Genomic DNA, 13,258 nt, shown 5'->3' with positions numbered 1-13,258 from the left:
TAAACCAGGCTTAATCCTACTGTACAACTACTCTTGATTTTGGTTTTAATGTAAAAAAAAAAGGAAACGTATTAAAACAGAATACAAAATATTTTATGGCAAACTAGATGATTTAGCATTCATGAATGTTTTATTTTGATCATGCTTTTAAATAAATTGGACCTACACTTTATATTTTCAGATTTTTTCATAGTATATATATTAATTCTTCTACTTTTACCATAAACTGACATATCAACAACTTGATAGAGGCTGATATTTTAGAAATTATGGGATGTGTTGAAAACAAATGCATTGAGTGTGTAAACAAGCGACATTAGGAGATAAGAAATGCAATCCAACAATGTTTTCTTGGTGGGGCAGTTAAAGGGTTAAGCAATATTTGTTTTGGATAGTCTACAGAGCAAACCACTGTTATACAATAGCCCCTTTCACACATACAGACCTTTCCGGAAAATTGCCGGCAATTTTCCGGAAAGGTTGTATGTGTGAACAGGTCCTTTTTGAAAATACCGGTAAATTCGTTCTGGCTATTTTCCGGAAAGAGAAGTTGTAACATTACCGGCAATTTGCCGGAATGCTGCGCTGTGTGAATGCAGAAGGAAGATTCCCGTAATAAGCGTGTCCTCGTCTAAAACGTGCTGACGTGAGACGTCTGCTTTAGCCAATCACAACAGTCAGACGCATTTACGTCCGCGCGGTTTGTGAGGATAAAAGCCTTTGAATATTTTTCCAGACACATTTAGCTGCTAGAAGTTAGTCAGATCACGTTTATATGTTCTTCTTAATGCCAACTGTGTAAATAATCATCGATGAGATGCTTATGATAAGCCGTTGTTTGTTTACCTTCAAGCTTTGCGTGTGCCTGTGATACAGCCTGTGAGCACCTGCACACGCACATATTATGAACATCTCGACATGCGAAAGTGATCCTGCGAAAGTTGTTCACAATATTGATCATCCACAGAGTTTGTAATTTAGTCAAATGTTTACAAATACAAGCGCAGCCGTTTAAAGCTCATTTGTGGTGAATGATGTCAGAATTTACCGGTATTTTGGAATGAATGTGTAAACGATCTTTTCCGGAAAATTTCCGTAACGTCCTCGCCTGTGTGAACAGCACTTTTTTGAATATACCGGTAAAGTCGTTCCGGAAATTTTCCGGATATTTACCGGTATCACTGTGTGAAAGGGGCTAATGACTTGCCTAATTACCCTAACTTTACCCTAATTAAGCCTTTAAATGTCACTTTAAGCTGAATAATAGTATCCTGAAAAATCTCTGGGCAAATATTATGTATTAGCTATTAGAAATGAGTTATTAAAGCTGTTATGTTTAGAAATGTGTTGAAAACATATTTACAAAATACACAGGGGGCTAATAATTCAGGAGGACTTCAGACTTCGACTGTATAAATTGTTTCACAACCACTACCCTTAAATATTATTTTTGTAAACCGAATGAATCCTTTTTTCAGTGTTTAGACTAGTAATTAACTCTCCGAGATGCATCGTCAGGCCGTTTCTTCTTCTGCAGTTTGTTACGGGAAGGCAGACGAAGGACGAAAGAAGGCAAGAAAAGTCTTTGTGTTTTTGATTTCTAACAGCAGAGTCGGCTTTGATGGTGTAATGTCTCTTTGATGTGACCCTTTGACTCCGCCCCCATCCTCCCAGCAGCCAATCAGCAGAGAGCAGCCGGGTGATAATCTGCTATTCTTCTCTGCGCGGCTAATCGAAGGAGCACTTAAATATGGGTGAAAGATGATGGAAAGCTCTGGGTTATAAGAGCAGATAGAGCGAGATGCAGAGCAGCAGGAGCGCCAGCAGGGGGCGCGACGTCTGGTGCCGCAGGCCTGAAGTCGACACGTCGCTCCGGGATGGTTCAGCCTCGTGACTCGTGTCGTCTGAAATTTAGGAGAAACAAACAACACATAAATAAATGAATAAAATATATATTATGATACATATTATGGGTCGTTACAGTCATCTTTAACACCATAATGTTAAATTGTTTAAAAACACTGCAAAAATACGATGAAATTAGTATTTATTTGCTTGATTAAACAATAAACAATGTATTTATTAGTTTTCATTCATCTTTGTTAAAGAATATAGTCAGTCATTGTTAGTTCACGTTGACTCACAGTGCATTAAGTAATGTTAATGATGCATTAGTAAGTCTCAATAACAAATGCTGTACTATTATTGTTTATTCTTAGTTCATGTTGGTAAACACTTTAACATTAAAAAAATGGAGACGTATAGTTTGTTAGTAATCACATCACTGCATGAAATTCAGATGGAAGAAAAAATAAAATAAAAAATAAACAACATTAAAATGCAAATAAAACACCTTAAACATTAAGAACGCATTTCGATTTGCATATACTTCACAACACACCAATAAGAAAATATACTATAGTACTTTAGAATAAATTCTAGTGTTTTAGGACCAGACTATGGTAACGTCCTTGAAATAATCTGTTGTGGTGATTCTACAGTTGTTTTGGTAACACAACACTATAGTAATCAATCTGTTGTGGCAATTCTACAGTTGCTATGGCAACGCAACAACTACAGTAATTCATTTGCTCTGGTTATTCTACAGTTGCTATGGTACCATAACTATAGTAATTTGTTGTGGTGATTCTACAGTTGTTATGGTAACAACAACTATAGTAATTAATTAATTAATAATTTAATCTGCAGTGGTGCTTCTACAGTTGCTATGGAAACACAACAGCTACAGTAATTTGTTGTGGTGATTCTACAGTTGTTATGGTAACACAACAACTTTAGTAATTATTCTGCTGTGGTTATTCTACAGATGCTATGGTAACACAACAACAATAGTAATTTGTTGGGGTGATTTTACTGTTGCTATGGCAACGCAACAACTATAGTAATTTATCTGCTGTGGTTATTCTACAGTTGCTATGGTAACACAACAACAAAAATAATTTGTTGTGGTTATTCTACTGATGCTACAGTACCAATAACTATAGTGATGAATCTGTTTTGGTGATTCTACAGTTGCTATGGTAACACAAGAACAATAGTAATGTGTTGTGGTGATTCTACAGTTGCTATGGTAACGTAACACTTATAATAACTAATCTGCTGTGGTTATTCTACAGTTGCTATGGTAACAATAACTACAGTAATTTGTTGTGGTAATTCTGCAGTTGCTATAGCAACGCAACAACTATAGTAATTTATCTGCTGTGGTTATTCTACAGTTGCTATGGTAACACAACAGCAAAAATAATTTGTTGTGGTGATTCTACTGATGCTATAGTACCAACAACTATAGTGATGAATCTGTTGTGGTGATTCTACAGTTGCTATGGTAACACAAGAACAATAGTAATTTGTTGTGGTGATTCTATAGTTGCTATGGTAACGCAACACTTATAAAAACTAATCTGCGGTGGTTATTCTATAGTTGCTATGGTAACAACAACTACAGTAATTTGTTGTGGTAATTCTGCAGTTGCTATGGTTACATAACAGCTATAGTAATTTGTTGTGATTCAACTGTTGCTATAGCAACAACAACTATAGTAATACATCTGTTGTGGTGATTCTACAGTTGCTATGGTATTAACAACTATAATAATTAACCTGTTGTGGGGATTCTACAGTTGCTATGGTAACACAGCAGCTATAGTAATATAAACAAATGACCCAACGCCAGCTTTAAATATGAAGTGCATAAAAATGAAGATATTGTCTCTCTAAAGAAAGATTCGGCTCTGAATCGTTTAATGATTCATTATTTTTTTTTTATCTTTTGCCTGCTACTGATCTATATCAACACAATCAAATTTATTAATCTGCATAATATCCACCTCCCAAACCACACGAACACTCTGAAATAGGTGCTTTTTTTCTTTTTGACATGGAAAGAAATCAATAAAAACAGACTTGTCCAGCTGACCTATCAGAGCAGTGTTGGCTCATAGAAAAGGGAGGGGCTTACACACCATGACTCAATTGAATTACATCAGAAGGACTCTAATATTAAATGCCTGTTCTGAGAAAAGTATCAAAGTTGTCTGACCTTGAATGCATTTAAACCTGTTGTAGAAGACTCCAGCACAATTTAATATATTATATGAGGCGCTCTTTATTAGTCGACAGTCTGGCTTCCAGACTCTCTGTCCTGAATTTGAAAGCAGCTTCAATGTTTGATCGAGAAACCATGAAAGTCAAAGCCAGCAAAGGAAAGCAAAGCCAACAAACATGACAAGCCGACACTCCTGCATATGTTAATAAGAGCCATGTGTTCAGATGTAATGGCTTTTGTCAAGGAGAAGCCGAAATGAGCTTCATGTGACACCTTACAAAGCCAATCACTAATCTGGCACAAAACCATCAGGCAGATCCAAGCTATGCATCTTAATTTCTCCCACAGCCAACATGCATGCGTATTCTGAGGCAAAGTGTACATATAATTCATGCATTTGGAACTGTACCATGTTTCAAAGATGTGAATGTATGCGCAAAACTAGCATATTGCATACAAGATTAGTGAATAAATCAGTGTGTCCATTTAATGAGCAACAAAATGGTCACTTCCTGATGAACTTATACACAAATTTAACAGAGAAATGTAGTTTCATGTGTTGGGTGAAGCCACTGTGGTGTTATTTTCTTCTCTAATAAATGAGCTGCGCCTCAGAAGACGAAATGCAACGCAGTAGCTTTTGAAGGTGTGAGACAGAAGTCGCGTTAGACTGTCATTGTCCGTCATTTTGAGAGGGTTGTAAAAATTCCGCCATAACCTATTATTGAAATTAATTAATTTGCATATTTTCTAATTGCTTTTTTCATTCATATTTTAATAATGAACTTGCAAGACCAGTATAAAGGCTAAATTATTCATTTATTTATTTGACAAATGAACAAAAACTCCTATCTGCCTTACCTCATATCTTCCTCCTGCGTCGACCTGAAACTGGGTGCTTTCCTGTGCGTAATCTAACGCATCAAGAGAGACTGATGCAGAGGCAGCTGTCATTAAATTCTGTGTCTTTGTCTCGGAAAGTCGACTTCTCGTCACAGTTTTAAATTTGTTCTGGAGGCTGAAGCCGCGTTCTGCTGCCACACTGGAGAGTCATTGCCAGAAGCGGCTCGGACTCGACAGACAGACTCGGGTCAGAAATGGTTAACAGGACTCGGGCCAGTGCTTTACAGCCACATCACAAACGCATGTGCGGGAGCGAGCTGCGGGCCATGCTCGGCCCGGATAACACTCGCCGATGCCGAGTCGGAGGCGCCGAAGGGCAGCCGAGCTCCGACCGATACCTTCCTAATTAATAATCTGGGTAGCGCCTCTTCAGCAGCGTTTTGTGGTTAGGAAACATTTCTCCTAAGGAAGTGATCAGAAGTTTGCTGGATTTTCTGAATGTGGGATTTCGCGGTCTTGCAAGCACTCGTTTCACCGCGAAAAAAAAATACTGCAGCACGCGCTCGTTCAGCGAGATATATCCAGCTGCAGGCCCGCAGAACCACACATGTTTTAGGCACACACAATCTAGGACACACAATCTTGGCAAACCATATAAAGACGGATGTTAATGTTATTAACGTCTTTTTGAACATCGTCATCGATATATTTTGATATATATGATTAATAAATATTGTACACAATTAACAATAGTGTTTACTTTACTTTATTTCACAAATATTGCGATCGAGACGGCCGAATGGGGAGGATTGTTTCCGATCGCCATTCATATATATAATAGACTGAACAGTTTTTAATCAGTCATTATAGCTGATCAGTCATTATTATCTGACAATAATATGGCAGGTACTCGTTTGCTGGCCTTGCTGAATGATCTCATTTGGACAGGTTTAATTTATATAATGGATTAATTTATGATGAGGGAAATAATAGCAAGTTAATATAGGCAGAATACATTATATGTAATAAAAATCTTTTTACATGAAACAAATGTGTAACACTATATTGATATTTACTCAAGCTATTTAATAGTGTTTATTCGCTTAATTTTCTAATAACCTTTTAACTAATGATATTCCACACTTAATAGTGTAGTAATTTATAGTAAGCAACAAATTATTTTTAAACTAAAATTATAATATATATATATATATATATATATATATATATATATATATATATATATATATATATATATATATATAATATAATTTTGGTTTAAAAATAATTTATTGCTTACTATAAATTACTACACTATTAAGTGTATATATATATATATATATATATATATATATATATATATATATATATATATATATATAGACACACACACACACCGCACATCTGTCGAGTGACAGTATTTACTGTAAAGTCAAAAAACCGAAAGTGTTTGGCGGAAGCAATTGGCTGACGGAGCTTGCCGAGGAGATACGGAACCTGCCGAGGAGATACAGAACATGCCGAGTGAATGCGGAAAGAGGAGAAAAAGCTCACATGGCAAGTGCATGCATGCAGATGCGCTGTGAAAGCTGAAGAACGCGATCACTGGATTAATAATCTTTCATGATTGGATGCATAAAGTTTTAAGCTGCAGTGAGTGAGAAAGGGAAGGCATATCAGCACTTGGTCATCTCAGGGACACTGATGGTACGAGAAATGACTTTTCCACATGCATTGCCTTATTCATAATATATGCGCAATATAAGAGACAGCTGCTGTTTTGTTGCACTGTAGTTCATTATTTTGTGCATTATAGTACACAACTAAATCTGACAATTTAACTGAAGAAACAATCATCAAGGTCCAATCAAGTTCATTTTCAGATTTCAATTAAAGATTACAAGAGCAAGCATTTGGTTTTCTTGTTAATGACAAGAACAGTATTGTTCAGCAGCTAACAATGAGAGCTAACAAACTTAATATGGTTAGTTTTGATGGTTACACTTTACAATAAGGTTCATTAGTAAATGTTAATTAATGCATTTATTAACATGAACAAACAATGAACAATACATTTACTACAGTATTTGTTCATGCTAGTTAACATTAATGAAAATACAGTAGATCATTGTTAGTTCATGTTAACTCATGGTGCATTAACTAATGTTAACAAGCATGGATGTTAATAATGCATTAGTAAATGTTCAATTATGATTAATAAATGCTGTACATGTGTTGTTCATTATTAGTTCATGTTAGTAAATGCATTACAGTTTTTCTTGTTTGCTTTGGCCTGGTTAAAGAAACTAGGTTCCTCTTCATTTTCATTTTCACTATCCCAGCAGAGCAAAAGACCGGTCTTGCAAATGTGTAAACTCTTTCTCATTGGGTTGACACATTTTCCCCACCATTTTTCAAAACAGCTAACACGGACGTCATTCAAGCAGTCCAAACTCCATTGTTTTAGCTATGGTAACTAAACAGAAACCATCTATTCCTAACCATTAGAAACTACCAACATCAGTATGAATTCAGTGAATCACCGGTTTGACACTCCTTCACACAAATCTTCAAAAAGCAATCACTCTGCAAACCTTTTAAAACGGTGGAAGGTCTGTGTTGTTCTGTGCCAGCATGGATGGAGGAGGTCAATAGTGGCTATGTCTTATACTCCCAATAGATTTGACCGTATATTGGTTTACATGTGTTTTCTCTAATATTTACAGTATTTTATTACTTTTGTCTGTTTTTACAGTATTTCAGTTTTCAGCCACAGTTTGAAAATTGTCATAAATTCAATATAAATGTAATCAAAGCATTTCTTATTCTGGATTAAATTCTTTGCAAAAAGGCAAATTTGACAGCCCAAATAGAAAGACAACGAATGGCATTGGCAATAGGCTACAATGACAAGCAATGGTGGTGCACTGAGTTCTGTATTTTGTTGTCCGCTGTGCAGTGATTAATTGAAAGAGTTCATATACTTGTTTGCAAGTTGTGTTGTTTGAAGGTAAAACTAGCTTTCGTTGCACATTTTAAATGTTTTGACACGGTATGTGCCTTTTGCAAGCAAAATGTGTCATTTTGACCATGAGTGCCGCAGTTTAGGCCTGTGTGTTAACTGTTTTGAAAATGCGGAGTTTCAGTTGACAACTGCATCCAAGCAATCGAGAAAAACTGTAACTAATGAACCTTATTGTAAAGTGTTACCATTTTCAATTCAATTCAATTCAGCTTTATTTGTATAGCGCTTTTACAATGTATATTGTGTCAAAGCAGCTTCACATAAATGGTCATAGTAACTGGAACAGTGTGGTTCAGTAACTGGAACAGTGTGGTTCAGTTTTAAGTGTTTAAGTTCAGTTCAGTTTAGCTCAGTTCAGTGTGATTTAATCATTACTGAGAGTTCAAACACTGAAGAGCAAATTCATCGATGCGTAGCTCTACCAATCCTGAACCATGCGAGGCAGTGGCGACAGCGGAGAGGGAAAAAAAACTTCACCTGATGGGAGTGAAGAAAAAAAACCTTGAGAGAACCAGACTCAGTGAATTTTGATTTCATGGGGACTTTACAACCAGCTACGTAATCTGCCATTGAGGTAAGCATAATAATCCTGTTTTCAGGTTGAAATCAGTTTATTCTACTCACCTTTTTGTCAAATTATTCTGCTTGTTTTAAGGAAAAACCCACTTCATTTTGACATTATGTCTTAAAACAAGACAACATGTTTTGCTCGTCTAGAAAACGCTTCTTGATTTAGGAATTTTTAAATATTTGCTCTAGAAACAAGACAAAGAAGTAAGTAAACGCAGTGCAACAAGCATTTTTTTTCATGCGATAATCCAAAATGTGCATAAAAATAGGTGCATGGAAAGATAGCTGAAGCGTTTGGCTCCCTGAAAGGTCGCGTGGCTAATTTGTGGTCAGCTAATTGCCTGTGCAGATGGTGGAGTTGTTGACAGACAGCCCTCAGCTATTACAAGAGAATGCATTATTAATACGACGTGTTCCTCATGCATAAATAAAACACTCTTTGTGGTGTGAAGTGTCAGAGAAGCTGCGGGCGCAACTCAAATCCTCAAGACATACACACTCACACACACACACACACACACACACACACACACACACACACACACACACACACACACACACACACACACACACACACACACACACACACACACATACACACACTAGGGCTGCACATTATATGGTTTGAGCATCGATGTTGCAATCTGATGATTCGCAATAGTCAAATCGCAGAATATGCAATGTTAAGTTCTGGAGTATTATTATCTCTCTAGGCCTGTCACTGTGTGAGGATTTTAAAAGCATTCAGACATAAGATATTGTACCATTTGTAAATACTAATTAATACCAATTCATTTTATTAAATTGTTCTAACACTGAAGACTACGTGACAAAAGTCTTGTGGCCTATCTAAGTTTTAGGAACAGTAAATAATAACTAGAACCTAAAGTTCATTGATAAACTTTGATGTTGGCTTGAGAAAGCCAACGTGACTGCGCTAGGACTGGGAATGGCAGTTGGCAGGAAGCACGGCGGCGGTTGCTAAGTGGTTGCTAGGCAGTTGCTAAAACAATTATGGCATTGTTAGGTAGTTGCTAAGCAGTTGCTAAATGGCAATGCTCGTGAACATGTTTGAACAAATGCTAATACTTAGTAGGCATTTCTAGCATATGTTATTGCATTTAGATAATCATTCATAGCATGTAGCTAATCGTTATTAGCACTTGGCTTCCATTATCATTGTTACCATGCATAGTACACAGGAAGTCCCATTTGCTAGCATGAGTCAAACAACCCAATGCCCAGGTCCCTACGATGTTCTGATGTAGAGATATTGCTATTTTTAAATGGTTGCTAGGTTATACTGTTTTATTGCTATGGGGACATTTGACAGGTTAGAGATGATACATCAAAGCTTCTTGGCAATATGAGTGATCTTAATCAACCCCGATGTTTCTATGACAGTCTTTATGAGTGTCAATAACTGGACTTGAACATTATGTATTCCTGGTGTTGGGTTGCGGCTGGAAGGGCATTCGCTGTGTAAAACAAATGCTGGATAAGTTGGCGGTTCATTCCGTTGTGGCGACCCCTGATTAATATAGAGACTAAGGGAATGAACATTATGTAGAAATGGCTTGCCGTATTTTTTTGAAAATACAATGCTTGATAAGTGTGAAAGTGATAAATGCAAAAATGGCTTGCCATGTCAGTAAAACAATATGGAGTTTAAGTCAAAAATGGCTTGCCATATTATAAAAAAAATAATGTTTAAAAATTATTTATTGGAAAACTATAAGTCTGATAAACCTTAAAGATATAGCAGCAAAATCTAACGCATCTAAATACCGCTTTTGGCCAAATTTGGGGCTTGTATAATTTTTTTTTTTGCCCGTATTATAAAGATTTTATATTTAACATTTATTATTAAAAAAACAATAAGTCTTATAGGCATGAGGAGATATAGCAACAATCTTGAATGTAGAAAGCACATTTTGACCACATTTGGGCCTTGTGGCATGAACGGCCTAGGAGGAGATACGTTTGTTTTCAAGGACAGAGTAGCATAACAGTATGTTGGCTTTCTCAAGCCAACATAATGACTTCTAGTTGATGATTTGGTATCAGAAGTGGCTCAAATGAAAGGCGAAGGCCTCTAGATTTTGCTTTTTTGAGCATAATAAAATCTGATCATGTCTTGATTATTAATGATTTGATTAGGACAGTAAGGTCTGACTCTGCTTAGACTAAAGTCTCATCACTGAACAGAAATAATGTCCAGTATAGAATATAAAGTCCTGCTGCAGTGGAGACAGAATGAATATTGTGTCTGACTCCATCATGAGCGTGGAGGACTGCATCCATACACCTCTGACTCAAATCACTGATTAATAAAGTCATCTGGAACGGCAAAGAAAGCCTTCAGCAGGACTCCCAGAGTTCATCAAGAGTCTTTGTGTTGATCTTCAACGCCTCCTCCTTCATCTTACCCCAGACATGCTCAATAATGTTCATCTCTGGTGACTGGGCTGGCCAATCCTGGAACACCCTGACCTTCTCTGCTTTCAGGAGCTTTGATGTGGAGGCTGAAGTATGAGGAGCGCTATCCTGCTGGAGAATTGTCCCTCTCCTGTGGTTTGTAATGTAATGGGCAGCACAAATGTCTTGATACCTCACTCTGCAGATCTCTCGCACGCCCCCATACTGAATGGAACCCCAAACCATGATTTCTCCTTCACCAAACTTGACTAATATCTATGAGAATCTTGGCTCCATGCTGGTTCCAGTAGGTCTTCTGCAGTACTGGTGATGATGATTGGGTTGCAGTTCAACAGGTGATCCATCAGAAAAATCCACCTTCTGACACTTTTCCAAATAATCTACTAGAAGTCAAGTTATTATTTGTTGGTCTTACATCTGAGATTAACGACAAGATGTATTTTTGGGGTCTATGTTATAAATGTTAATGTACAAATTGTGAATTAAACATATGTCAAACATGCCAAAACAATGAAATATGTCTCATGTAAAAAGAGTAGATAAGTAACAGAGCTAAGATCAGGCCCATAAAAGAAACCCTCACCTTGTGTCCCAATCCAATCCTGTCTGACACATTGGGCTCTATTTTAACGATCTATGTGCACTTCAAAGCGCGTGGCGCTAAAGCATTAAGGGCATGTCTGAATTCACTTTTGCTATTTTAAGGATGAAAAAATATGATTTGCACTGTGGTGCATGGTCTGACAGGGCTGTGTTTATTCTCTAAATGAGTTCTGGGTGTATTTTGAGCATAACGTGCATTAAACCAATCAGAGTCTCATCTCTCATTCCCTTTAGGAATCAGTTGCATCGCTCCATGGTGCATTTGCTATTTACATGGCTGACTTTGTACATGTAAAAACTGAACGCTTCACTAGCGAGAAAACAGTTAAACAGAGAATCTGCAGCGCGAGGATAAAGAACGAGCCTCCTCCATTCAGCCTCTTTACTTTATTTTTACTCTTTACTCCTTTACTTTGGTGGAGTGAGGAAACGGTGGAAACTCACTCCACTGAACACGTCCATTAGCCCACATATTTAATGTCCTTTGTTAAGCGCAAAGATTTGCTTCAAAACTATTTCTAAATTCAGTTTTAATCTCCAGCAAAGGAATAAATGAACAATAATAATGACGTGTGGTTATATCCAAACACACGTCCTGTTCTTATGCCCCATATGCGGATGCAGACGTCTCTAAAACCCCACAGGAGGACAAATCTACACTTGGTATGATTAAAACAAATATAAATTTGCATATAATAAATAATACTGCTAATAATAATGACATTACACAGATGCAGATTGTCATAAATAAACTGAAAAAGCCCCCTGAGATGAGGCATGGAGGCAGTGGTGTTTATATTGATGTAGAAAATATACAATTCTTCATCTTAATCCTTTAATTGTTTTCGTTTGTAAAGATATTTGTGTAATGCTGTTCATCCTGTGTGTATTCAGCAATGTGTAAGTATTTAGACCTGCATAGGCGCATAAATAACATGCTGTCAATGGTGCGGTCTATTATAGCTCCTCAAAAGAGCAACACGCCAACAATGCGCCTTAACACACCTCCTTTATAGACCAGCACACCCATGAGTCCACAAAATGGCTCAAATGGATTTCCTATTTAAACAACGCGGAGTAAAATGTGAAAATTACTGTTATGCTGGTCTGAAAATAGCAACAACTCTTGCCAAACACGTCTTGCGCCTTATTTTGCCAGGTGTATGATAGGGCCCGATGTGCTCTTTGAAAGAGTGTACTTGCATTGTGTTAATATTAAATTGTCATTCCGGCATTATATAATGAGTGGCATAAAATATTCTTAAAATTACAGCAATACAAGTTATCATCAATATATTCTGGTGCATTATATCCGACAACAAAAGATAAGATATCCTATTAGGCTTACCATGCAGCCTTAACACATACACACACACACACATATGCATGCATGCACAGAGTGATTAGAGGAATACACACAAAGCCGAGGTGAACTCAAGCCATACTGACCTCTTGGTTCTAATGCATTGTCTACTTTGTCATCGACAAAAACGCGGTCATGAACGCCTATGGTTTTCTCACAGCCATCTACAAAAACAGGAGAAATGAAAAAGAGACTGTAAGCCAATCAGGTTAGTGATCAATCAGCAGCCCAACCCACCTGCCAATCAAAGGAGAGCCAGAGCCATTAGTGTCCATTAAAGTGAGTGAGTGTGTGTGTGTGTGTGTGAGTGTGTGTGATCGGGACACTTACTCGGCGGCCTCACGAA

At 37.1% G+C, this 13,258-nt stretch overlaps 1 protein-coding gene across 1 annotated transcript in view; it reads right to left on the bottom strand.

The window, feature by feature from the left end:
* Positions 1-404: 404 nt before the first annotated feature.
* The window catches only part of efna5b (ephrin-A5b), a gene marked incomplete at its 5' end in the record, with an annotated part of 201,572 nt that continues 188,718 nt past the window's right edge, over positions 405-13,258 (bottom strand). Inside the window, 4 exon segments of the mRNA NM_131026.2 lie at positions 405-423; positions 1,201-1,904; positions 12,999-13,076; positions 13,243-13,258. The exon segment at positions 13,243-13,258 is cut by the window's right edge and continues 50 nt beyond it. Coding sequence (NP_571101.1) covers positions 1,780-1,904; positions 12,999-13,076; positions 13,243-13,258 — 219 coding nt within the window. The 3' untranslated portion in view covers positions 405-423; positions 1,201-1,779.

The sequence above is a fragment of the Danio rerio genome, chromosome 8 (assembly GCF_049306965.1).
Source record: "Danio rerio strain Tuebingen ecotype United States chromosome 8, GRCz12tu, whole genome shotgun sequence".
Lineage (NCBI taxonomy): Eukaryota > Metazoa > Chordata > Actinopteri > Cypriniformes > Danionidae > Danio > Danio rerio.
Note: the sequence above shows the minus strand (reverse complement) of the source record. Positions and strands in the feature narration are given on the sequence as shown.